The sequence below is a fragment of the Pezoporus flaviventris genome, unplaced genomic scaffold, assembly GCF_033815535.1.
Source record: "Pezoporus flaviventris isolate CSIRO_AGI_PZ_B2104156 unplaced genomic scaffold, CSIRO_AGI_Pfla_v1 ptg000022l, whole genome shotgun sequence".
NCBI lineage: Eukaryota > Metazoa > Chordata > Aves > Psittaciformes > Psittacidae > Pezoporus > Pezoporus flaviventris.
Window position 1 is genome coordinate 4,898,269 of NW_026892570.1, and position 27,597 is coordinate 4,925,865.

Consider the following 27,597-nt stretch of genomic DNA (forward strand, 5'->3'; position numbering starts at 1 on the left):
TAGGGTGTCTGCATGTACACTCTCGCATCATACGGGGCTTACTGATGGCCTGGGGGCTCTGCTGGTTTTGCTGAACAGAGCAGCTTTCCGTGTTAGACTCTAGAACCTGTATGTCTCACCCTTGTGCGGCATTTGTAAACTGTTATGCCGGCAGGCGTCCACCAATTTAAGAAACCAACACCACCGCAGTTTCAAGCGGAAAGAGGCAATTAGAACACTTCGAGGGAATACCAGGTGAAATTGTGAAAGCGTGCTGGGTGCTTGAAGCAGAGTTGCACAGAGAGCTCCCAGTGCAGCGTTTCATTAAAGTCAGCCGTTAGTGGATGTGGATTGTATCAGAAGACCCTTGGGACAGTTATGCGAAGACATTACATTCCAGACTCTTACTGAAGAGCCTACCCAGGCATGCACTCACGGAGGCTCTTTGCCACCCCCTTACCAGCGACGGGCAGCGCGCGAAAGCAGCTTGAGCAATGCCATGGCTCATGCATAACTGCTGCTCCCGGGCTCCTTGAGCAGCACACCCAATTGGTCAGTGCGCCATTACTGACGGTGCAGGCGCCGCACGCTAATTTACCGTAGCAGCACATCAGGGGCGAGGCGAAGCCTAAAGGCGGTATTGCGGATTGGTCGCTCGCTCTTGCCGTTATTTCGCGCTATTGGTTGAGCGTGTCGCTGTGGGTGGGCCCGGCGCCGCCGATAGGTGGCGGTTGCGGTTCCTCTCGCAGCTGCGGAGTTTCATTGGTTTCGCGGCTCGGTGAAGGGCGGGGCGCCGGCACCGGTGTTGGCAATGGAGCGTTGGCCCGGGTAGTGCTGAGCCGATGCCGGGTTCGGCGCGGTAGTTTTCGGCGTGTAGTGCTTCGTGGTCACCTCAGCTGCAGCCCCGGAGCGGACCGCGGGTAGGGAAGGGGATAGGGTCAGTTGTCCGGAACGATGATGCAGGGGACGGTGGACAGTCCGGTGGCTGCCTTGATGCAGGAGAGCTTTGGCTGCTCCATCGCCAACCGCTTCTACCAGCTCCTGGACGACGAGTCAGACCCCTTCGACATCCTGAGCGAGGCCGAGCGCCGCCAGCAACAACGCAAGAAGCAGCAAGAAGAGGCGGCGGCGGCAGCCGCCAGGACAGCCGGTCCTGGCGGCAGGGCGGGCGGCGGCAAGAGGGAGTCCCAGAAGCAGCGCAAGCAGTCCGGGAGTCCCCCTGTGCCCTGGGGGCCGCTGGAAACCGGTACGGCGGCGGGGCGGGGGATGTGGGGTCCGGCGGGGCGAGCGGCCCGGCAGCCGGTGTTCCGTGGGAGTCGGGTGCCGATGCAGGCAGAGGGCCATGCAGCGTGGCGGGGGTCGCGGCTGGCCCCGCGCCTGCCTTGCCTCTCCCTTCAGCAGTCCTGGCGTTCCGCCGCTTGTGGCTGCGGTAATGAGAAGATCGATTTCATTGGGTTGCCGTTGTGAGTGGGTACCTGAAAGTCCCCTTGGAGAGACAGGGACAGCTGGGCGTCACTGCGGAGCCGAGCTGCGGGGCCGTCGTGGGAGCTCTCCCATCCTACCCGGGGGGGCTTCGGAAGGTAAATGGGTCTTCGGAAGAGCAAACGAGAACTTCGGAAGTAGATGTAAGAGACAGATGAAAGAGCATTAACTCTGCCACCCCGGCACCTGTAGTTTTCTTGCTGGTTTAGCATCCCTTAGCATCCCTGATGATGCATTTCGTCAGTGGCCGTTTACCTTTGGTGTCGGATGCTTGCAGACTTATTTTCTTGGTCCCTCTGAGTCTTCTGGTACTTTAGCTTCCTCGGGGTTATAGTATGCCCGGGAATCTGCGCTTAGTTTGCCTTAAGCTTGCATTGTTGCACAAACATTTGAATAAAAACTTACCTGCTAGAAGAACTCTTTAGCACGGTGTTGAGGAATAGTCTAGGCTGTTTGTCAGCTGCAAGGTTGTAATGCAGAATGTTTCTTCAAGGGAATAGGGAACCATTCGGCTTTTGTATGTCACAGTTTTCTTTGTAGCTGAAGGCTTTGCTGGGCAATGTCTCCTCGCAATTGGAGTCTTCTATTCTTGTGAGTCTTGCTGTTATTACTTACCTGGTATTGAGCCCCAGGCTGCTGGATTCAGTATCTAAAGTATTTGAGGTCTGGCTCTACACACTGTGTCCAAAAACTCTGGTTTTACCCTCTTGAGTTGTAAATTCCCATTCACCTACCGCAGGCATTGGAGCTTAACACATTAAGATACCGATCTTTTCCTGTAGTAAAAGCTCCTGTTAAATTCATAGTGATTGTACTGTGTGTTTTAATTCCCTAGAAAAAGGTGTGGCCTTTCAGTCTGGGTTATTGCTCCATCAAGACATTGCCAGTGTTATCAGTTCTTATTTCTTAGACTTACAGTATTACACTGTTCCAACAGCAATTATTTCACCTTGTGCATCAGAGACTTTTTCAGTGCCACATAAGCACTGGTTAATATTCATCTTTGCAGAGGATGATCTTAAATTGTCACTGTCCCTGTGGACAGTGGTATGAAACTTGCCTTTTGAGATTCATCTGTGATTGTTATGTGACTTTGTCATGGATCTCTGCCTGTAAGACCAACAGTCACATTAGTAACAGGCTTATTTTACTTAAGGGATACTTTGCTGTGGGTATTAAATGGAGGTGAAGAGGCCTGTTCAGTGAACCTCAAAGTCTCAAGTTTTGATGAAAAAGTTCTTGAGCAAGAGCTGGTGGTTATTGGTAACCTGCCAGGAGTGTTAGAAGTATGTGAAGAGCATCTTTTACCTTCCACTTGTTTATAGCTATCTTAAGCACACAGGTTCTGAGTGTAATTCTATGATAGTACACAGTGACTCTGTGGAGTGGTTTTGACTGTTTTCTACTACCTTGATATTAAGAAACCTAGTTTCTCATATAGAGAGATGAGGCACACATGCCTTGTTTTAACTGGTTGCTTGCTAATTTAAAATGATCAGCCAGGTGGAGTGGGAACTCAAAGGATTGCCTGGTCCAACCTTTCCTGGGAAAGGCAGCCTAGAAGGGATCATCTAGCATCCTGTCTCATTGCATTTGGAAAACCTTCAGTGATGGGGACTCCACCATGGCTCTGGTGGAGTTGTTCCAGTGAATGATTGTTACAAATTTCTTTCTGGTAACAGATGAAAACTCTCCTCATGCAGCTTGTACGTGTTAGCCCTTGTCTTCTCCACATGGCTTCTTGTGAAGATAGAAGCCTTCATCCTCTCTGCACTCTGTAGCTGCCCTTCAAGTACTGGAACACTGTGATGTGTCGCCCAGCTGAGCCTTCTCCAGGGAGAAGAGACCTAGCTCCTTCAGCCTTTACTCATAGGGCAGCCTTTCCAGCTCTTTGATCATCTTCATGGGCCTCCATTGGACCACCTCCAAACTGTTTTTTCACATTACTGGGTGTTTTGCTTTTTTGGGTTACAAAAAGTCTTGTTAGAAGTTTCACAATTTTTTGTTTTATTATTGTATTATTTCTTCAGCATATTAAATCTGAACAAAATAGTCTTTACCTTTAGAGAGACTTGAAGCAGGCCTAGTCTTTGATCTTGAAATAGAGAAAAGTTTTTACAGTAGTCTGAGAGGCTTCTTTCAGTGTTATGTTTTGAAGTTTGAGTGGAAGGTTTACTCACAAAGCTCTGTGAGTTGATATTTATTTTTGGTTTGGTTTTTGGTTAATTCTTCACTGCCTTTTCTAGGGGAATTTTTACTTATTTTCTAGAGATGTTTTCAGTTTGAAACAAGCCTCCCAAGTGGACTTTGCCAGATAATCCAGTACTTTGACTTGCAGAATCCAAACTATTTATTATGAATTGACACAACTATTTTTGAATCTGTCTTTAAGGAGAAAATGGATTCGTATTCCATAGCCCATCAAAACCTATCCTTTTCACCTTAATCAACATAGAATCATAGAATAGTTAGGGCTGGAAAGGACCTTAAAATCACCAAGGTCCAACCCCCCTGCCATGGGCAGGGACACCTCACACTAAACCATGTCACCCAAGGCTCTGTCCAACCTGGCCTTGAACACCGCCAGGGATGGAGCATTCACAGCTTCCTTGGTCAACTCATTCCAGTGCCTCACCACCTTTACAGTAAAGAACTTCCTCCTTATATACATGATGTATTTCTTTCTCCCTTACTGACTGTGGTGTTCAGTGATTTTTATGCTGTATGGTAAGGATTTGGGTAAAGGCTGTTTGTAGATACTACAGCTCTTATAATTGTACCTCTTACTCTTAACTCAGTTCATTCTTAGCACAGTGGCCAAACTGCATTTGCCAGCTCTTTGTTCAAAAGGCCCAGTTGCAGAGTTTGCATTCTTCACCAGTCCAGGCAAATTAAATGTGTTGATCATGCAGTAATAAGCCCTTTCCTGTTGAAATCTCTAAAATTTGTTGCTGATACCTCTAAAAGTTTTTCTTCTTTCATGTAAATTTGATGGTTTATGTAACATTTAGATGCAATACTGGATACTGTATGTTTGAGTTTTTAGCTACTGTTTTAAAAATTAATATGGCATGGAATGTTTCAGGGGAATTTTATCTTGTACTGATTGCAATTTTCATATTTGAAATAACTTCTTCCAATAGCATTCTTTCAGCTACATAGTCATAAGGTTGCCCAGAGGAAAGCTGCAGTAGGCAATTCTGTGATTGAGTACTGGCACACATGAAACCAAAATGTACCACAGAATGGAGTCTTAACTGCATGTGTCTCTTTTTGGTGTGGTATATGCAGTAGCTGAAGCCTTTTTGTGTGTGTGTTTTCAGATACTGGAGTATTATTCTGCAAATCATATAATTAGCCATGCTTTAGTTTACAAAATTAATAGCTTGAAGTTTGAAATCAAAATCATGTGAACACACACATGTGAAGGGGAGGAGATAAGATTGTCTGTGCAGTCTTACATCTGCTGCACTCTCAAGTTTAGAAAAATGTGTCCCTGAGAGTGTGAATTATTTTTACTGTTTCCAGTTATGCAGCTTTACTGTAAAGGAAGATGAGTTGTACATGTATAGGTATCATTGTGTTACTGAGATGATAATGAAGCAGTGTGTTTGCATGCAGCCATAATTAATAACAGAGATCCTTGAATTATTTCTCCACTTGCCCTCATTCCAGACAAACTGGAGCAGTACTCCTGTTTGGTTTTTGTACTTTCTTCTTCTCCTCCTACTAAATTGTTTCATGAGGCTCAGATTTTTCAATTTTAAAGTTAAGCTGAAAGAAGAGGAAAGAAGGGTGTCTTGGAATAAGATGAAGGAGAGACTTGAATTTAGGACCAATGGTTGTGCTGTTGTCAGCTTTGTTTTAACATCTACAAAGCACCTGGAACTTGTCTGAAATGAAAAAAATTAAGCACAGTTTAAGTTATTTTCTTGTGTGTGTGTGTGTCTGTGTGTGTATGTAGGTGGGTGGGAAGACTTTGCTGAAAGACCTATGAGAGAAAAATAGAACCAATAAATAACCAAGTTTGCTGGTACAAGGTTGTATAGCACAATAGAAGAAGAGTTACAGGGCAATGACACAAGTTACATATTGTAAAGGAGTTATAAAATGACAGAGGAAATTCACTATCAGTAAGGGTAAAGTAATACGTATGGGAGAACTTTGATTGAGGTGAGGGGCAGCATTGCAAACTGTACTACCATGTGAAGATTTTTCTTATTCAGACTATTTTAGTTAATGAACAAGAGCTTGAAGTTATTTGGACTGTTAAAGAGTAGGACAGCAGGTCTATCTCCAGTTGCCATGTCCGAAAGAAGCAAATGTTGGGGATTCTTGGGGTAGCAGTAGCAGGGAAAATGGAAAAGGAATTGTCATGCCTTTGAAGGAATCTTACTTTCCAATGTCTTGTAAGTGTGTCTGCTCTTTTGTTCACCTCAAACACGCTAAAGCTAGAAAAAAAACATTAGAGTGATGAATTAAACTTAGAGAATTATTTCTGCATTGGGAGAAATTTAAATCAAGGGCTTTGTTTTGAGAAGAGATATCTGAGGATGCAAAAGGAATGTGCATAGAACTGCAGGTGAGACTTGGAGAAGGCAAAGAGTATTGATTCTTATTTTGCAGAAATAAAGGGATATAATGTAAGTCAAATTTTGTGAAATGAGGGGAAAGAATGCTTTTTTCTATAGAGACTATTATTGACCTGTGGCCCTTATTGCTGTAGGGTGATGTTGATATATCAAAGCATTTACCTATTCTGACAGGAGTCCAGGTAAAGACATGGCAGCCCATCTGTGGATCTGTCCTGCATAAATCAATGTTTATAGTCTTTAATTCAGAAAACCTCTGAGGGTAGATTACCATGTGGAAAGCATTTTGTCATTGCTTTTCTCTTTTTTTTCAAATACATGCTATAAGATATATCATGTCTTTTGCCTGGCTACTTTCTTTGGTCTAATGTTCATCCTAACTGAATCAAAGCTACACTCTGACTTTGCTCTGTTCCTGTTGGGCTAGTTGAGCAAAATAGAAATAAGCCCTTGTTTGGCACTTCTTCATCCCAGGCTGCATTTGTAGAAATGGAGTACTGATGGAATTGTCTTACTGGTTAGAGTGTCACCTGTTTTGGTGAGATGTGCTGGTCTCAGGCTTGTGAGGACTCATAAAGCATGAAGGTGAAGAATTGTCAGCTGGATGTTAGGTCAGAAGGCAAGGCTTTGGTGTTCTTTACAGCAGTAACCTCTGTCAGCCTGTGAACTGCATGCTAGCTGCCATCATCACCTGCTGTGCTCCTTACATGAAGGAATGGGGGAAACAGCAAGATTCCTGATCTAGCTTGTAGTCACTGATGGCAGTTGCAAGATGGACTTCTTGTGGTGTTTATCCAAAGTCAAGGTTTACTGCACACAACCTTTTAATTTTTTTATTATTATTATTTTTTATATTTTTAAAAAATTTTAGTTTTAAGATGAGAAAAAAAAGGCATGAGCACACAAAGCCTTAAAAACTGTCTCTTCCCAAGCAAAAGTCTTGCTTGTGGAAGGACAGATTATATGGTTAGAGAAATTTGGTGAGAACTAGATGACAACAGTGCAAGGACAGCTAGATTTCACTGTGTTGTTTTGAATCCATCTGTTAATACATAGATAGCCACTGTCTGAGAAACAAGACAATGCAGGTCTTAAAAGTAAAATTTTCATTCCCAGTGTGAGTTCTGTGATATGTGCTTATTAAAAACATCTCTCTAGAAAGTCTATTAAAATGCTGCAGTATAAACAAAACTAGTACTGATAGTAACGTACTGTTGTAGGGAAGGTGAAAACTAAAGTACGTTAGCTCTGTATGATTTAGAGTTTTACCAATGGCTCATAAAACTGGACCTTTTTCCTTAGCCTAGTTCTAGTACCTTGTAATTCTAGTATTTACAGATATCTTTATAATAATAGTTCAGCTGGTTCTTGGGGTGGGGAAGCTGAGTCTGTGGGAACAGCTTAAGCATCAGATTTCTGATTCCTCGGTTTATAAAGTGACATGCAACTCAGCTGACGGACTGCACTGCTGCAGTAACTTCCCAGGGAAGCAGTGTTGAAGTGGGGAATGGTGGTCAACATCTTCAGCTGAATACAGACTGCAGATGTAAGACCCAGGAAAACCACCTTAGAGAGGCTCAACTTGGTAGCTTTGAAAGAATGACCTTCAGCTTTCAGCATGATCTTTGTAGGACCTCAAGCAGATGATCTACAATACTCCAGAGGGTTGCTGTTTGTTGTTCTTTTTCCTGGTTTGAAGAAAACCTGCTTACCAGGCTATATATGCAAACAAGGAGACAATACCAGGGTGTACTTGGAAGAGGTAGTTAATGAGCATTCAAAGCATAGCCCAGTTCCTTTTAAGTGAAAGCTGTTGTGGCATTGCTACAAAGATTTTGTTTTGCCAGTGGTTGTTTTTTATTCTTGGTTTGTGGTTTCTTTTCTTTCCCTCTCCCCCCCCCCCCCCCAAAAAAAAAAAAAAAAAAAAAGAAAAAAGTGTAGGTGGCCTTAAGCTGCCAAAATAAAAATGAGCCTGCACTGGGACAGACATACGGCAGAGGATTAAAATCCTAATAGGTTATGCTGTCACTGCTGTCAAACTCCAGTTTAGTTTGCCTTTATATGCAGAGCTGAAAGGTGTGCTGGTGTTTGAACTGATTCACAAGCTTCTGCCTTGAGGGTGACTTGGCTTATTAGTGAAGTGTAGTTGCTGCATACTGCTTTAAGCCACTGCTGCATGTCTGTCAAACCAGTTTAAAAGTGTTTTTATACAGGTAATAAGTGCCACCTTTCTAGTGTTTAGAATCCATCTGTAGTAATTATAGCCACCAGCTAGAAAAAAGTGAAATAGCCTTGCGCTGAAGTCAGAGTAGTTGTGACTGTTGTGTCTAGTGTGATCAGTGCTAGTGACACATAATACACTGGCATATCTGGCAAAAAGACTTTGAACTACTTCTAAGTGGTATTGGGTAACAGAACTGAAGACTGTCTTTTTAAAATTACTTTTGCACCTCAATGTTTTGGCATTGCTTTACTTGTTTTAAGGAGCTCTTCGAATCGGAAGGTGTAATTGAGGTTAATAGTAAGTGCTTAGGGGAAGGTGGTCTCTGACTAGTGCATTCTTGCCAAGTTAATCTGTTTAGAATAACTGATGTTTCTGATAGCCAGTGAGAAACTGAAAAATAAATAAAAATGTGCTCTGTATTGCACTTGTGCATTCATATCCAAACAAAATAATTAAACATTAGGTCAGAAATCAGTCACTCTTTCCACAGCAAGATTCTGGTTTGGAATTATCACTTGTATAGTTGGTGGTGTAGTTGAGATCTGTATCGAGTAGACATGTACAGTATGTACAATTCTATGTACTTTAAAGTTTTGCTATTTATTGAAACATCCTGGTTTGAAAGGCTTCCTCAGAAACTGGTTTCAAAAGTTGCCCTTTATCCGGAGTATACATTGTAGTTTTTTGGGGATGCAAGTATGCTTGTTGCTGTGAGGGCTGAGAAACTTCAAACCTTGAGGAAAATTACTGGAGTATCTTATGTCAAGTGGTGTGTACTTTAAAGAAAAGCAAAGCTTATGTTACTTCTCCAGCACAGACAAAACTGTCCTTTGTGTACAGATATGACCGTCCTCACTGCATAACAAACTTGTTTTATCATTCTTGTACCTTATTTGCTGAGTGGGTAATTCTTTGAGGCCTTGTTTTTAAAGGTGATGTTACAGTCTTCATGCTTGCCACTGAAGCTTTCATCAGAGATCTTATAGGGCATTTCTGTGGAGCTATGAATTAATTTTGTCTCAATATTGTGTGGTAGAATAGACTTTTTTTTCTTTTATGTACTATATATGTGTATGGGTTGAGTGGATAACCTCAGTTTATTCTCTCCTATAATACACAATTTCTGTGCATTCACCCTGCCCAACCTGTTCCTCCTTAACCCTGACAGTGGCTGAAAAAAAACCCACAAAAAGCTTAAATATGTTTTACCTTGAAATATATTGACATTTTGACAATTCGTGGTGTTGGAGTCTTTGTACTTAATGCTTGGGTTTCTGCCACTTAAACCCAGTGACTTCTCATGTAGGTGAATGGTCCTGTATTTCAGAGAAAAGTACCAGAAGGAGGTGACCCTCTTCTGGTTATTGCATACTGTAACCGTGAGCTTAAAGAAAAGGTGCAGGCTCAGACCTCTAAATTCAGCTCATTTGGCAAGAGGTGTCTTGTCTTATGACAGACAACTAAGGTCTAACAGTCCTTCTCTTTCTCCCACCTTTTTTGCTCTGTAGTACACTAGCAAGATCTTTGAGAGAACATGAGAGCAACAGTTTTTGTTCTCCATTTCTGAGAGCAAAATGAGGTTTTTCTGTAGCCTATCTTTTTTCTGAAAATGTGTGAGCTGTTGTCAATATCCATAATATTTTTTTCCTGATCGATACAAAAGGGAAAGTAATTGAATGTCTTTAAAACAGAGAGTCTGGCAACATTAAGTGCTTTTTGGTTTGGGTGGGCTTGCAGAAGACTGTAAGGTGTAATCAGCTCATTTCAGTTAGTAGTTTGATAACTGCAATTCAGTTACTACTAAACTGTTAGTAATCCGTATGTGTGTGTTTGTGTAGGCCAGAAGCGAGCACCCTACTGGGGAGAACAGCAAGGATTCAATAACAGAAGAGCAGAGGTGAAACAAGACAAAAATGAAGAGAGACCATATTTCGGAAAATATTGTGCCAATGAAACAGAAAGACAAGTGGAACCTACAGTGGAAAGGTATGTATCATAGAGGGAGAAGTAAGGTGCCTTGTGGAGGGTCTGCACAGGGTTGGGAAGGGAAAGGTTTAACCTTAAAACAGATCTAGTAGCCAGATGTAACTTAAAGGTATGGTTGCATTAATGTGTAGATTTGCTGAAAGATTGGTTCTTGCCCACCAGAGCTGCAACTTCAGCTTCCTTGCAGGTGGATTTGGAATGATTGTGTTAAATGTTAGAAATATAAGGCAAAACTGAACAGTGTGAGAATGTGAAAACCTAACTCCTAGTCTGCAGCATAAATGTTCATGTCTGAGCTCTCATACCATTCAAGCTTTGCAGAACATGTGGTGCAGGCTCCAAGTTGAATGGATTTTACTATTCAAACTGAAAATAAACTTTTGTTGCACTATTCACTACTGGATAGTGAATGCATGTCCATTTTGCTTTCCTTACAAGTACTATAAAAGCCCGCCTAAACCCTTAATGCTTGAGAGCATGTCTGTTCTTACTTTGTATCACAATAGTTGGTATTTAACAAGTTCCCTGAAATTTTTAGCAGTTGCATATGCGTCTGTGTTTAGAGAGTGGGCTATTGACTGATAAAGCTGATGACGATTTGACAGTTTTATAATGTATTATTTAACTTCTTGGATGTTTTCAGTGTTGCCAATAAACAGCTGAACTTTCCATTCCTGTTATTTGTATTCAGTTTATATCTATTTTTAATGACAAAACTAACACAACTGTACTGTGTAAAGATGTGCTCTAAACATTGAGTGGTAGCTCTAACACTCTGATGTCTCTCACAGCTGCACAAATACAACCATGCAATTTTTTTTCTTCAACTGTTCTGTCTGAACAAAAATCTGACTAGAAATCTTGATTTTAGATCAACTGAAAGATTAGACCACCATGAAAGGCCAGTAAGAGGTTGTGGCAGAGAAGGTGGAATGTGAGGTAGAGGAAGAGGTAGTGGAATAAACAGAAGTTTTGATGACTTTGATCAGAGAGGAAGATGGGAGTTTGAAATACAAAGCAGGAATGTGAAAATATAAGTGTTCTGTGTGCTGCTTCTTATTTGGTGTACAAGTAAGTAACAGCCAGCACTGCAGTAGTGTCTCCTGTATATTCTGATCCTTTCTTCTATATCCAGGTTGGTTGGCAAAAAGTCAGTGCTGGTTTTAGTTTGAGGTCCTAATGAAAACAAGCTCTTAAACTCACAGAACCCTTCTTTTCTCTCTAGAGGAGTGAAAGCAGCTGACAAAAAGGGTGGAAGTGGAGCTTACAGCTGGAGAAGAGTTAAAGATGATACAAGGTAAAAGATAAACTTGTGCCTGTCATAGATCATCATTTGATATGGTCCGTCTTATATTATCATGTTCCATTCAGTGATTTCATGTACATTTTGAGTCTTGCGTTCTATTAGTTGTTTTGATGAATGTAGTTTTGCAGTTTTCTGGCCTCACCTGCTTCATATTGGAAAGATTAAATTGTAGCAAAGGCATGGGTGATGTTTCTTCTTTTTTTTTTTTTTTTTTTTTACGGGGGCCAAATCTTTTAGCTGAAATGAGCTATGATTTTTCTCAATAGTCTCAATATGACTTTTTCTCAATACGCTACTCTTTTCAGTAGCTTTTGTTCTTATATATATGTAGAACTCTTTAACTGAAGGCTGGTAAAGGACAGGGAAAAGGCAGCACTTTGAACTTACAGCAAAAATCTGTAGCCATAGGCACACTGATTCATGAAATTGTAAATAAAAAACCAACCAACCAAAGAAAAAAAAACAACCCACAAACTTTTTTTAAACTTAAATGGTGGATTCAGACAATCTGGTTAAAAGGCTGAAAAATACAGCCTTGATGGATAATAATTTTCAGACTTAATATTCCACATTCTCATGAAAGGTTGTACTAACTTCCATCTCTTCTATAAAATTTCTTACTAAAAGATTGGTTAGGTTACTTCTCAAAATGAAGGATCAACTAGCTTAACATAATTCTGTGGTGACAGCACAAAACTAGCTGACCAAAATCACAAAACCATCTTCTATAGGATGTCAGGGAAGGTTGTGTGAACTTCATAAAATACAAGAAATTCAAGATCCGTTATATTTTTTTTTAGTTCAGTAGCGTCAGAACTTGATACAAACATGAGATGCCAATGCTTTCTTGTGATGTAGTGTGTGTGGTAGAAGAGGCATTAAATTGGAGTTGTCTAAACAATTCAGAAAGCATGTCTGTGCCTTAATTGTGCTCAATGATGCATTAGAGTTATGTTTCTTTCATTCTGTTGGTAGGCATACATATTTAAAATTAAGTGCTTGTTCACTGTCAAATGAGAGCGGTAACTTATGTCCATGTTACGGAAAAAAATAAGTATAAATTTTACCATTTTAATAGGAGAGAAGAAACAAAAAGGCAAACCCAAACACCAGTAATAAGCTGTAATCAAGTACTGGTGTTACTGTTTACTGTTGAATTATTTTGTCTTCATGCATGCTTTTCACTTATTTTGATAGTACACAGAAGTCAGATTTTTCTTACGCTTCTCGTTTTGTTAGTTGCCTGTTGTGGTTTAAGCCCAGCCGGTAACTCAGAACCATGCATCCACTCACTCAGTCCCCCCCCACTTCCTCCTCCCTCTCCTGGAGGCATGGGGAGGAGAACTGAAAGAATGTAGCTCCCAGGGGTTGAGATAAGAATGCTCCAGTAACTAAGGTATAACACAAACCACTGCTGATGCCACCAATGATAATAATGATAAGGGAAATAACAAGGGAAGAGAATGCAACTGCTCACCACCTGCCGACCAATACCCAGCCCAACCTGAGCTGTGATCTAACCTTTCCGGGTAACTGCCCCCAGTTTATATAGTGGGCATGACGTGCTGTGGTATGGAATACCCTTTTGGCTAGTTTGGGTCAGGTGTCCTATCTCTGCTTCCTCCCGGCTTCCCCTCCTCCCTGGCAGAGCATGAGACTCAGAAAGTCCTTGGTCAGACTCAACATTACTGGGCAGCAACTAACAACATCGGTGTTATCAGCGCTGTTCCCAGGCTGAAAGTCAAAAACACAGCACTGCAGCAGCTACTAAGAAGGAGAAAAATGACTGCTACTGCTGAACCCAGGATATTGCCTCACTAGTCACTTAGTAGGTCTACTTTCTGCTTATGTTTCTAGAGGAGTTTTCCTCTTTTTTTTTTTTTTTTTTTTCTGTCTCAAGGAATGCTTGGAAAAAATGGTGTATGGATCAGCAAGGGCTTTTTTTCTAATGCATTTGTTTATTGTTCTTTTTTGCTTATTTGTTTACCATTTTAGTGGGATGGAACAGACTGCTCCTATGGAAGAAACTGCAAAAACAGATGAGCAGCCAGGGGCATCTGGAGGAGAGTCTCTGAACAAGTATAGTCTCACTACAGTATTTTCTTTATAAATGCAAAAAAAAAACAATTGACTTACTGATACACTTGTATTGGGAGACACACTTGAAATGGAACTGTGAAGTTTTGCTACTACACACTTCAAAAATACAAAAGCTTTGTCTATATGTGTGAATCATGAAAATGCATCTCTAATTCTTCACAAAAGCTTGGTTTATACAGCTGCAGATTGCATTTGGTTGCCTAGTGATCCTTAAGTTCCTAAGATTTGGTGATGATTTAAGAAGGAGCTGTATATTGCCTGTTTCCTTTTAATTTGGCCTGTTTGTAAAAACTACCCTGCTTTCTGAAGTTCTATGAGGAAAAAGGATTGAAGATGCCTATGCAGTCATACAAACACAATCAAAATACACTAAGATAAAATTCTGTAAGTCAGTATTCATCAGTCACTACTACCATGCAGTTGTCACATACTCATGAAGGGCCTCTTCAGAGCTTGAAACTTGTTGGAAATAATCTTGCACTGAGCCTTAGGAGTAGGGAAATTGAGAGAGAAATCTACCAGTTTTCTGGCTTTCATTATGATCAGTGTCCAATGAGAATTTACAGCAAATAAACACTGCCATAAGAAAAAGTAACTGGGCAGTCTTGTCCAAGTAAAAGACTTCAAAGAATAATCAAATAGCATGTGGTGAATAGGTCCTTCTGACCTAGTGGTGCAGCTCCAGTTATTAGTGGCTTTGTTAATTTCTTGTAAGAAGTGGAATTGATGCAGTTTCAATTCTTTTAAATTTTAAACTGGCTTTTAATGAACAGTTATATAGGAGGAAATCTGTCTCTGAAATTAACTGATTGGGCTTCCAGAAAACTGTATCTAGACTAACTTAAAGTTGGATGCATAATGTACATAAACTATCAAAAATGCATGGTATTAGCTAAATATGAGAACAGTTATTCAGTTTGGTTTTGTTTAATTGCCAGCTACAAGTACTTTTTATTTGTTTCAGACTTACCGTGTTTCCACTCCAGGCTCTTTGTAGATACATCCTGATGTCAGTCCCTTGTAGAGCATAAGGCATGAGAAAAGTGGCAGATTCAGTCAGATATTTTTTCCAGTTGCCTTTAATTCTTTTTGCTTTCTCAGGAATCAATAGGTATTCAGTCAGACTGTGAACCTTTCTAGAGATTTTACTCCTCCTCATGTTTTTAAAGAAATCTTTGTTTAGGAATAGTCCATTGAAATCTGTAAGATTAAAAAGTGCAAGTAACCTCCAAGTACAAAGTTCTGGTTTGTGTATGTTTCCAGTGTGGTAAATAGTGTCCTGAAGACTTAGAAATCTGTATACAAAATACAAATTGCATATACCTCATTGCACTTACCTGTGGGAATAGTGTCAGCTTGCTGACTATGTGTTTTATAATAGGAGATGTGTGAATATCATGTAGGTAATTAGGAAGGATTGTATGGCATACACCTTAACAAGGTGGAATATTTTTAAATTGTTCTTTTAATATTAAGAAACAAGAGCTGGTGGATGTATTTTAAGGTGTTACTTGTTTAGGTTGCCCCTGCTCTCCAGAGGTGCTGGCTTCTGGCAGGTAAAACACCTCATCAAAATATTCTAACTAGATTACCTTCTGCTTTTGCTGCAATCTCAATACTGGGGTGTAGGATGTGTGTTTGCTTAAGCTACTGCTAGGATCGTTCTCATTTTGACTCTTAAATGCAGCGACTCCAAAGAATCCTTTTCTTGCCTACAGCTTGATTGCAATTTTGTGCTTGCATTGAGGAAGAGATGGAAGACTTGGATTGTTTCTTCTTTTACAGTCTTTCCTATTGTAACTGCTTCCATTTAAAAGAAATGGGGGGAAGTTTCTTTAATTCTTCTACGATATAAATCAAGGGTGTTTTTTTCCATATCTTCGCGTTTTCTTGAATATATCAACAATATCTATTTCTGCTTATAGTATCCCAAACTCCATGCTAATAAGTTGGGGTATTTTTGCTGCAAGCAGTAAGTATAGAATGTACAAGTACACAGCAGTATAAGCTTTCCTCACAGGTGCTTTCAGTTGAGCTTGTTTTCACTGTCTGAACAATGTAACATGCTTGTGTTGACTGGTAATTCAAATGAATAGATTTTTCTTTTTACTCAGTATGACAAAGCCTGATCAATTCCTATCAAAGGTGTTTGCAGAGTTAGTATTTATTCTATGGGGCTTGCTTGCACTTCTTCACACAGGACTGTCTTTTTGGTGGAGCTGAATATTCTTCTGGTCATTTAATAGGAAACTTCAAAAGTTTGTCTTCAAGTTTGCAGGGCTATTTACCTTTTGTTTGGTTTTGGGGGTTTTGTTTGTTTCTTTTGGGGGTTGGGTGGTGGGAGGTTGGTTGGTTTTTTTGGTTGATTGTTTAAGAGTGACAGGCAGCTATCTACAGACCAGGCCAGCTCTTCATCAGGATTTGGTTCAGTGTTTTTCTTCTATAGTTAACTTGTACAGTTGCTGCTTGGTATGACCGTGTTTAACTCCTGTAGATTGTGTCTAATAGGAAAGATTGATCTAATTGATTTCTTGGTAAAAACTGAGTAAGAATTCACTTTGTATATCTGAATCTGAAAAAACGTTCTGAAAAAGACCTGCTATCATTATTTTTAATTAAAATAATCAGCCATATAGCTAAGTGCCATGGGTATTTCTCCTGCATGTTATTGTATTCACATAGAGTGGTTCCTGCTAGAAAGGAATGCACAGTAAACAAGGCGTAGGTAGAGGTTTATGGTCATCCATTGAAAGCAGTGAGGCTGTAGGAACCATTACTGAAGAGTCCTGTTTGGTGTTTCGGTATGTGCTTGCACTGTGAATTCAGTTTGCCCTTGTCTCACAATATTTTGTAAGCATGTTTGGTGGCATGCTTGATTAATGAAGATGTGCACCAAGCAGTTACTGAAATACGTAAGGTTACAAGGTAGAAAGTCATGCACTGAGTGCACTTCCATGCAGGCTTGGTGCCCAGAATAACCTGCTGCCATCAAGTCTCTGACCAAAATGTAATGTGCAGGTTCCTTTTGCTGTGATTCACTAGTGGGAGGTGTTTCCCCTTGAGAGTCTTAGCAACCTAAAACACACTTGTACTGCTAATAACCTATCAGTTGAAGCCATTCTTTGGAGTAAAAATCAAACCATTCTTTATGGTTGAAAAACCAGACATTTGCAGTGTAAATCCACTAGTATTTCCTTTAGAACAGGTAAGTGGTCATTTCTTTATAGATGTTTACTTATCAAAGCAATACTTTTTTTTTCCCTTTTTTTTTTTTTTGAGAAGTCAAGTTGCTGTGTAGTGAAATGTCCTTGTGTTGTCTTACAATCATAGAAATTTAGATCTAAAAGGGATCTTGGTGACTTAAGGTATGACCAGACATATGTGTGCCACTTTTCATATCTGTCTAGGTGACTTTAATGTCTTCTACTGATAGTTTGGTGTTCCTTGCTGGTCTTTCCAATACTTTGAAAATAGAAATTGCTGTGTTTGGGGTGTTTTTCTCCTGAGAAACACAATGAATGTGCAAAAATTAATTTATTTTTTACTGTTATGTGTTTCCTTCTTTTTTACTGTTATGCATGTTTCCTCCTCAGAATCTCTTTAAAGGTTTCCCATGTAGATCATGTATTTTAGACCTATCTGTCTTGCAGTTCTATTTTGGACTTTTTCTGCCTGTTTCCACATAGAAGACATTACTCAGTTGAGACCTTGTTCCACCCCAGGAGCAGTGACATGTGTTCCAAATAAAACTGTATCTCTTTATGATAGTACACTGTTGCAGAAGAGAAAAATACTGTTGATTTCAAGTTCAGTTTGACTGGGTAAACATCAATATTCTTGCATGGTTTGGGGAGTTTGGGGTCCCTCTTTTGGAGCTTCTGCCTTGCTATTCTTTCTGTGTTTGGATAGCTGATGCTTTTGCTTGAGTTATGTATTTCTGCCTGTCCTTGGGACTTGCAGGTGGTGGTTGTTTTGGTTGGTTGTTTTGGAATTACTTACTGGGCCTTAGCATTTCATATCACTGAAATGCTAAGGTCGGTCATTCAGCATTCTTGAACACTTGGGCTATTGCCCTTTTCTTTCACAAGCTTCTTGCTGTAGAAGATGTGTTTAGAAAATTACACTGCTGATAACTGCACAGAGCTGGCCTCGTAGCTCCACTCAGATGCTTGTTTTTCTTTTGCAAGTTGAAAAATTGACCACTCCTTCTCCATATACTTGTTGCAGCCAATTCTGTATCTTTCTACAGCTCTTACCAAGGACTGAAATACCGTCTCCCTAACATGGTGAAAACCTAATGTGAGAGGATGACAAAAGACTCCCTAAAGTTCAGATACGCCATTTATTGATTCTGTCCCACGGGTAGTGGCTTAGGCAGAAATTAAACCAGTTTCATAGAACCCCTTTTTATTAGTGTAATTTCTCTTTTTATTTCCTCTGGGTGCTTGCAACTGGTCCTGCATTTCCAGCACCCATTCTCAAAACTGAAGCTTCAGATAATTAATGAAAAAAGAATTATCTGGCTTCTTACTCTTGAGGACAACAAATTGGAATGTTTGGGGTGCAGTTATTTCTGAAGGCTCTTGCACATGGAACACTGTCTGTTGGTGTTTTTCCAGAAGCAGCTGAATCTATCACCTCTATGTTTCTTTCATTTAACTCACTAAACCAGTTCTTTTTCTTAACAGTCTTTCTAATACAGTTTCAGATCTTCTTAATCTGTACAGAACTACAACTGCTTACCAGTCTTCTAACCCTTAGCTTCTGGTTCATGCAAGCTGTAATTTTCAATGAGCAGGGCATGAAGGCATGTCAGAGGGTAGGCATATAGTACAGGACTTGCATATTTTTTATTTAATTTTTCTGCAAACTGCATTTAAATCTGTGTTCATTCTAGAACCCAAATTACTGTTCAGTTCTGCTTCTGCCTGTCATATGCTGTATTATTCAGGAAGATACTGTGTCATTTTGAATTGCAAGAAATGGATTGTTCTCTGAAATATCAAGAGGGAGCAGGCCTGTTCTTATACAGGCTAGTTCTAAATGTACAGAACACTTCCAACAGATGTGTGTGTTCTGATGGGGTGCTTGTACAACTTCAGAAGCAAAATTCACAGTTCACTGTCATTTGACTCTGTGTCTTTCCATGATAAAATAAATTTACAGCTTGCATCTGATCAGCTGTGTATTTACATTGGAAAAATCATCAGCATTTGTTAGAACATGACTTAGAACTGTGATTGAGTGAGGAAAACCAAATACATAGTTCTCCTACTAGAAGGGACCTAATTATGAAAGGGTTTGCTGGAAAAATCAATGTTAGGGAAATACTTAACCAAGTTTGACTGCTATTGCAATGTGTAACAGTTTTGTGTGGGAAAAGGAAGCAATGGTTTCTCAAGTATCTAGGAGTAATCAGTGTAGGTTTTCTTGTAGTTCATGGTATTTGACTTGTTTCTCAGCAAGCAATTATGATGATGAAGTGAGCTGTGTTCCCTGCATGTGATGCTACTTAGTAGAAGACGGCTTTCCTCAAATACCGGTACGCTGCACCCGTAGTGTACTCCAATAGCTGATGGTTCTGGGCAACTCGGTTTTGATCAGCCTCAGAAAAATGGCAGAAGAGTAGTCAAGCACTGATGTGTGGAGAAGAATCTTTAGTTTTGACTTATGTATTTTGTCTTATGAATACAGACAAAGCCTTGGACTTTTGTCTTTATATGCAAGGCAGACTCCAATGTATTCCATGTGTTTTCCTTGAATATATCATCATTATTGCACTTTGTGACCAATTAAAACTGGACTAGGGTTAACCTAGTTTTGCAGATGATAAATACTGTCTCCTTGTATGCTACTACATCTGACAAAAGAAATCAAAGAAGCATTTTATGAAATTAACAAAGAAAATGTTAATAATTACCTAGAAGATCTTACAGCATGAGCACCGTGGCTGAAAGCTGCACTGAAACATGAATCTATCTCATTGTCATCCTGTAGTACAAGTCACTGCAGTACAAACCATGCAATTGGAGTATTTTAATACAGTTTTAAAATTATAGATTCAGTGTTAAACAGTAGGGTAGAGAATATGTTACATCAAAAGACACACTGTTTTTGTCTAGAATCTGAAGTGCTTGAACTTAAAATGAGACTAGATAAATACCAGAACTTACTACAGGAGGCTGGAGACAGCATTTGTTCATATGAGTAATTTCAAGCAGGCGATTAAATATATTTTCCAACATACATTAATGTAAGACTCGCACATTAAGTTACTATGGGGAGTAAGTGAAATTGAGGATAGTAATTTGATGAGAAGTAATCCAAATATTTTGTTCAGTATCTTTAGTGTTTTTGTTCGTCCTGGCATGTTGCAAGCTAATGGTTTTTATTTTACAACTATAAATCTCTATAGAGTTCCTGAAGGAGAGACAATGGAAGAAGTAGTTCAAGAAATGACATTAGATGAGTGGAAAAGTCTTCAGCAACGGAATCGACCAAAGCCTGAATTCAACATTCGGAAGCCAGAATCCATTGTTCCTTCCAGAGCAGTGGTGATTCACAAGTCAAAATACAGCAACCACGTAAGCATTGCCTGAGGATTCCCTGCTTTATACCCAGAATTAGGAAACAGTCTCTATTGTTTTTTTACTAGCTTTAGTACATTCTGAACAGCCTAGAAATCAATATCTAAACTTGATTACTGTAATGACATATGTGCCTCAAAACTTGCTTTAAACTTAATGTCTGTTCATTTTCTTTTCTCAGATCATCACCCCTATTTTGTCTACAAATGTATCAAGTTGTGCTACTGTATGGCTCACACTTAGCAATATGAAACCTGTGTCCTTGCTGGTGCCACCTAGGCAGATTTCTGGTAGTGCTGCTAGAGAAACTTGTGTTTGCTAAACACTACTTACCCTAACTTTGAATCCTGTTTAGCTTACTTGCCAGTATACACTTGCATGTATATATTAAACTTGGGTTAATATAATTATAGGTTAATAACTTAGTCTGGATTTTAAGTGTCCTATTTCTCATCTGTGCTGAAAAACAGCTTTCACTGCGCATTTGGAATACATAAATTCTTTTAGTACTGCTTTTTATCTTTCACTTTTGGGGTCCTGCTTCTTAGAAGTAACTCTGGAGAGCTTGTTCTATAGCAGTGTGCTTCCCCCCCACCTCAACCCCCCTTTTTCCCTAACTTTTATTCCATGATTCTACTCGAACTGCCATTTTAGGGGGAACATCTAGTTTGGTTTTTTTTTGTATGATTAGGGTGAGAGGGGAGACTTCTTTCACAGATTCTTGCTTACTAAGATTTCAGATTTTTTTATGTCAAAATAGTCTAGCCTAATGGAATTTTTAATGACTGCATGCATGTATAGATACACATAGTGTCCTTTGTCTTGTTATAATATCAAAACTTACAGCTTTTTAAGCCTCAATCGCTTCAGGTCATTGAGCACTTCCAGGGACAGATGCTAATACTGAAGTGGCCTGCATTCTATTTAGCATGGCTTTTGGTAGTCACAGTTGTCATTATCCTCTTCATCCTTCTCAGAGGGATATGGTGGCAAGGGTAGAGTGAATATCTTTCACAAGCTTTGAAAAGACTGTGGAAGTACATGAGGTGTGCATGCAAGTTTCTGTTCTTTTTGCCCATGAAGTTTCTTATCTGGTAGTATCAAGGGACCTTGTCAAAGTGAACATAGAATAAGAGCTGTGGGGAACTGCGTAGCACGGACAAGTCAAATCCCTGCATTAGACATTGAATAAAGTAAGTGACTTATCACTGTATGGAATGGGTTTATACATATATGTTATTGTTACTATAGTGCACATTAGAATTATGATGGGAAGTAATCTTACATCCACTACAGCTACTAGAAATATCCAGAGTTAAAACAACAGTAATCTCATAGCTGCAGACAGACTAATAGGTTGCTTAGTAGCCAGATACTGTGCATTACTGCAGCCTTTTAACCGTTACTTCAAGATAATTGTAGAAGTGAGTAAGCTTAAGCCTTATTCCCCTGTCCATTAGAAAACCTCATAGATAGTACTTCTGGAAATCCTCTTCAGTGTTACAGAGCTGATAATGAATGATTTTGTGGCCAGGACAAAATCAATCTGAGCCAATGAGGAGCTGTCCCAGCTACCTGGGAAGCTACGGTTGTCTCACCTCAGTTAAAACCTTGTGCAAGTTAAGGCCTGTCTTCTGTTCTAGATGTTGTCGTGATTTATCTGCTGCTTGGTCTGTAATATGTACATAGCGGGAAGGAGAGAAGGTTGTATGTGGAAGCTATAGGCTTTAACCAGATTTCTTTTTTTAGTTGCAAAAGGAAGATTATGAAGATGATTCTCCTGTCTTCCGAAGACCAGTGAATGACATAACATCTCAGCTGGATATTAATTTCGGGAGTCTTCCTCGCCCTGGCCGTGGATCAAGAGGAACACGAGGTGGTGGTCGTGGCAGACAAGTTGAGGAGAGAAGACCTCAATCAGCAGTAATGGTAATGGATTTTATGTGTCTTCTTGTTGCTTGCCCGGGGATTTTTCTTGGTGGTTGGTGTGCATGTGTTAGGAGAGTGGCTGCTGCCTGAACATTCACACGCTATTCAAGGAGTTACACACACACCAACCAAGACTTAAACTGCTAGGACTGGAGTTCCTCTGCAGCAGATGGTTCCACTGACCTGGTGGGTGCCCTATTTGACTTCTCGGACACACTCACTTCCTCCTTCAGGCTCTTTCCCAGGTTTCCTGCAGCAGAGTCTCAGTTGTTCAATTGCAGGAAAAAATAATTTAATAATTGAGTGGTACAGCAAAAGGGACAGCTGGAGCTGGGTGTCTCCGTAGAGGGGCCCTGAACAAAGAAATCCCTGGGCAAGTATACCCTTGTGATTTGTTCACCCACCCCTCATGGGCCTTTTTAGTCTAATGGTGACTTTTTGATGTGGGGTCTTCTAACACCTTACTGTATTCTTTCTCTGTCTTCATACAGGCAGGCTGTTAACTGTTCTTATCTTGTTGAGTTGCAGCTTCTGCTGATGGCTGCAGCCTCTTTATCTTCTGGTTTGTCCCACTTGTGCGTCTGCTTGTCAGCAGAGCACAGGACACTAGAAAAAGTCCTAGACCTAGGATAAACATTATTTAGCAACAACTAGATTTGGTGTATTGTCAACATTCTTCTCACACTGAAGACAAAACACAGTGCTGTACTAGCTACTAGGAAAATTACTAAGAAAACTTAACTCTATTCCAGCCAAAAGTTATAGTTTATGGCCTAAGGCTTCAATAAATCTAGCTGCTCATGCTAAGCAAGTAAAGCTAAGCAAATGGCATACTAAACTCTATGTACAGTTTGTTATGCTGTATACATACAGCATAATACTATAAGCGACTCAGACTAAAGCTTAATTATTTAAGCTAAACTGTCTCAACAAGTGTGTGTGTCCCTGCCCCCTTTTCTGTGGAATTACTGATTTCTGTAGTGACAGACTTGTTTCTAATTCCTGCGCATAGTATGCTGACCTGGTTATTTTGAGTTCCTGACCCAAAATTAAATACTGGTTCAGGCTCACAACTCTTAACATATATATTTCAAAAGGTCTGATTACTAGTTGCTGTAATGGTAACTAGAGGAAAGGATGTAATAAAGATCTGTTTCTGAAATGAGTTTTTATATAAATTGAAAAATAATTAAAATAAGAAGCCTTATATCACTTACAGCAAATTTCAGTATGGTACAGTAATAGTTTGATTACTGAGAGTGAGATCAGTAAGTAAATTTGGGGTCATGCAGCATCCTACAGAATGAGACAAGTGTTCAATGTAACCATAAAAAAAACCTCTACTGACCATTTTCTTTCAAGAAAAAAAAAAACAAGGCAGCATTTGTGCACTGAAAAAGAATATCTTTTTCTTTCTGCTAAATGAAGGTCTTGGTTTAATTCTGTCTAGTATGAGTCAAGTAGTTTAAGGTTGGGAACTTATAGAATAATGCAGAAGCAAGTTGATGCATTTGTTTCATCTGAGTGAAAAAGGCTCTTTAAGCACACAGCATAGAATTTAAAACTACAATCTGATACGTGCAGTAGCCTCAGAATGTAACAAGATAATAATGCAGCTACTAAAAATGGACAGTATTTTGGGCAAGGTTGCTTTACTTTTTTTTCTTCATTTCAGTGCTGCAGAACTTGTGATCCTATGGTCCTCCTCAGGTCGTGGATCAGTTCATGCTGAAGACATTACAGTAGTCATAACTCCTGAGAATAAATACGTAGTGTTTCTGTGATAGTGATGGATACAAAGAAAAATTAACCCTTTTCAGGATAAAATACATATCTATAGTTGTCAGTTTTTTTTGAAATGCATTCATTTTTCTATAAGGCTTTCTTTTTTACTTTGTAGGTGGAGCTTGTTGCTCCAAATCCTGATGACCCTGAGGATTTTCCAGCTTTGGCGTGAAGAACAGTCATGGATGGTGACATCTCAGCGTAGTCTCTGAAGGGACCAGTTTTATGTGGGTGCCGATAAAATCTCTTCCAACTGGAAAAGCTGTTTGGGTATTAGATGTAGAATGATTGCAGATGTCTGCTAATGGTGTTGGGTTCTAGAGACACTGGTGGACTGGGATCTTGTCACAGTCCAGTGTCTGCTTCCATCTGTGAAAACTGTGTGAAGGCTTACAGTCCTTGACTACAAGGCTTCTAATGAAGTTCAAGAGTACAGTGTTTAAAAATGTGTATATAGAGATTATGTTAAGTTCTCCACAGTGAAAATGTGAACCATGGTGAAGTGTAAACTGCACAACATGGTCTGCAGCTGGGACTCTATTTCACTGTGTATTTGAAACCTGCTTTCCCTGTTTCTTTGAGTGAAGAGTATATTTCACAATCATATGTTGCAGTTCTTTATGAGTTTAGCAGATAAAGGCTCACTGGTTTTGGTTTGAGGTATTATTTTCACAAGTCAGAGAAGCAGACTGGACCTTTTGCTGTTTGGATCCAGTCTGAAAAAAAAAACAAAAACCACACAAACAAAAAGCCCCACGTAAACAAAAAACCCACCACAAAGTGAAAACCCAAACCAAACAAAAACCTCTCTACCCCCCCTCAAAAAAAAGCAAACCAAAGCCAACAATGAAAAATTAGCAAAACCAAACCCAAAACCAAACCAATCTAAACAGCAGATCTTACTTGCCCAAACAGTGAGCATCTGTGTAAGCAGAAATGATCTTTAAAATTAAGGCTGCAGATTCTTTCAACTAGTAGTTAACCTCAGTCTTACTTCAGTAACAAGATATAATCTGCAACTCCTTTGAAGATGTTGAAGTATAGTAAGAACATTTAGCTAATGACAGAACTAAACTGTTAAACATTTCATTTTAGCAGGAGTTGACTACAAACTACAATGTTTCATGCCTTACACACAAACAAGAGGGGATGAGGGGGATATCCTTTCCTTGCAGCTTTAACATACTTCCTCACTTGAGCCACATACCCTAGCATTCCTTGTCAAACAGGGTGGGGACACTCAGAGCCATTCTCAGGGATGTGAGAGTAGCAAGGATGTGATGCCAAAAGTGATGAGGGAAAGAGATGAGAGGACAGCCACACTGGATGTTTTGGATATAGCTGTCAGCCTCAAAGGAGTCTACAAATGCCTGCTCAACTTGAACTCATTTTTTCTGTTTGCTGGGAAAGCAGATGAATATAAAGTTTGGTTTTTGTTTTTTTTTTTCCTGTGCTCTGCCTCACTTTGTTTTGTGTCACTTCGAGGCAGTCTCCTTTGCAAGCAAATAGTGGATGAGATGAATTAAAAAACCTATTGCTTATGAGTGAGCTTTACGAGTGTTCAGAAACTTATCTCAGTGGGAAGGGTTTACAGAGTAGGATATAATAGTCCTAGAAAGACTACTGACTCTTTTCTAAATGCTCCAGACAGATGGTCTGTGAAGTAGTGCTGCCCAAAGGACCTTTTTTACAGTTAAATTACTGATGTGACAATTAGTTATAATGTGAGATTTCAGATTCCACAAGTTGCTTGTTGTAGTGGCATAGAGATGCTCAGACAACCTGTAATAAAACTGTGCAAAGGCAAAAGAAGAGCCGGTTTTAGAGGAACCCATGCTGCTACTTTTCAACTAACTGAACTGGATGGAATAGTGTAAATGACTGTTTTGCCTTTTAGGAGCAAGCTACTACGTGAAATCACTAAAGTTTAATATTTTGCTTCTGCTGCTCTTGTAATAGGTGTTGGGTGTTTCTGCCAAAAATGGCAGTTTCATGATTGTAGAACAGAAGTGACTTTATCTGTGGGGGTCTTGAAATTTTTTTTGCTTGTTCTTCCCTTCCTGTTCCCCTTATACCATTGGACAGGGAAGAACATATCTGAATTCTTACTGATGTTTTTGCTCGCAGGAGTAAGGGTATGTATAGGTGTGGAGAGCTCCTTTGCAAGGCTCACCTCCATTTCCCATTGTGTTTTGAAGGTGTAGGCTTTTCTTTCACAAACACCTCCTTTTTGTTAAGGAAAGCAATGAAAGCAGCCCTTCCTTTTTCTACGACAAATTTGAAACCTTATTATGCTACTGAGCTGAGTCAGGTGTAATGCCTTTGGTTCAGTTCTGGCTGTTCTCTGGGAAGGTTGAAAGCACTGTTTTGTTTCTTAGTCTGGTTCCTGCTCCTGCAAAGTTACTGTTTCCTCCCCTAACTTTGATCTGTCTTTTCAAAATAGAATGGCCAGTAGGGTCTCTGAGGACTGCTTTAGAGGACTTGTCAAAGTATATCTGTATAATCAGCATTTAATCAGGAGATTGTTTAAAATCTCCAGTTAAAAAAAAAAAAAGGGCTGTTTCTAAGACTTTCTAATTAAAAAAAAAACAAATGAAGCAATCCAAGCAAAAACCAGAAAATAACCCCACAAACCACCCAACCCAAAACCGTATGAAAATGAGGTTTATTGTAGCTGGGTACTGCTAATTAAACCAACAGTGTCTTAAAGCAGCTAGCTGTGACAGTTTTCTGTTTCAGTCTGTCAGACTTGAATTTGGCTTACACTTTCGAGTTGATTGTGTCTTAGTATAGAGAAGGAATTATAAATTGAAAGTGGTGACAGTTATCCAGTTCCTTTGCCTAGCTGTGAAAGGAAAACTTGTTAAATCTCAGTCATCTGTCATGTTTAAGGTATCAAAATAGCTGCGTCTGTTAAGCACACGTCTGCTGCTAAGTTACTTCTGGTTTAGTTTTACTCCCTCATATAAAGCAGTAGCAGTTGTAAATATAAACAATAGTAGAACATGGCACACTAGCAGAACATGGCATGTGTCTTAGGAAAAGATTAAGTTGTGTTGCTTACTCATATTACTCTCTAATGCACTACTACAAGGTAGGTGTTCTGCTGTTAGGATTATTGTAGTGAGTGGTGTAGGAAAAACTACTGCATTTCAGCTTTGAGTTTTAGATTAACATAAATCACAGTAAGTTTCCAAAGAAAGGAATTCATCTCTCTCTATTACTATGAAAGTGCCTTGGAAGGAAAGAGGAATGTCTGTGCTTAACTTTAAAATACTAAAGAATAACTAGATAGATTCAGAAGTAAAAAGCCCTGGTAAAAAACTTTGGTTAGAGCTTTCAGCTCTGATTATACTTCTTCATGTGAAGACAGGGCTTGGGGTATGTGCAGCCTTTGGGCCCAAAATCAAGATCTGTAGCCCTAGTACACCAATGTCAGTAAGATTAGTCTCACATAATGTTCTAGCCTTTATTTTTCCTTTCAGAGACATCACAGGCACATATGCACACCACATCCTCATCAACATATATATATATATATATACACATACATATATGCAGTGCTGAAAGTAGTGTAACAGTGACTCACTGTCAGTGGATCAACAATTGAACGTGAAACATGGTTAT

General features: G+C 39.7%; 1 protein-coding gene across 1 annotated transcript; it reads left to right on the forward strand.

The window, feature by feature from the left end:
* The first annotated feature begins 840 nt into the window (after positions 1-840).
* On the forward strand, positions 841-24,724 carry HABP4 (hyaluronan binding protein 4). The gene is given in 8 exon segments (XM_061456356.1): positions 841-1,225; positions 10,116-10,263; positions 11,135-11,302; positions 11,489-11,560; positions 13,565-13,648; positions 20,085-20,253; positions 22,006-22,185; positions 24,086-24,724. Coding segments are annotated over 8 exon segments (1,170 nt in total). The 5' UTR covers positions 841-933; the 3' UTR covers positions 24,143-24,724.
* Positions 24,725-27,597: the final 2,873 nt, after the last annotated feature.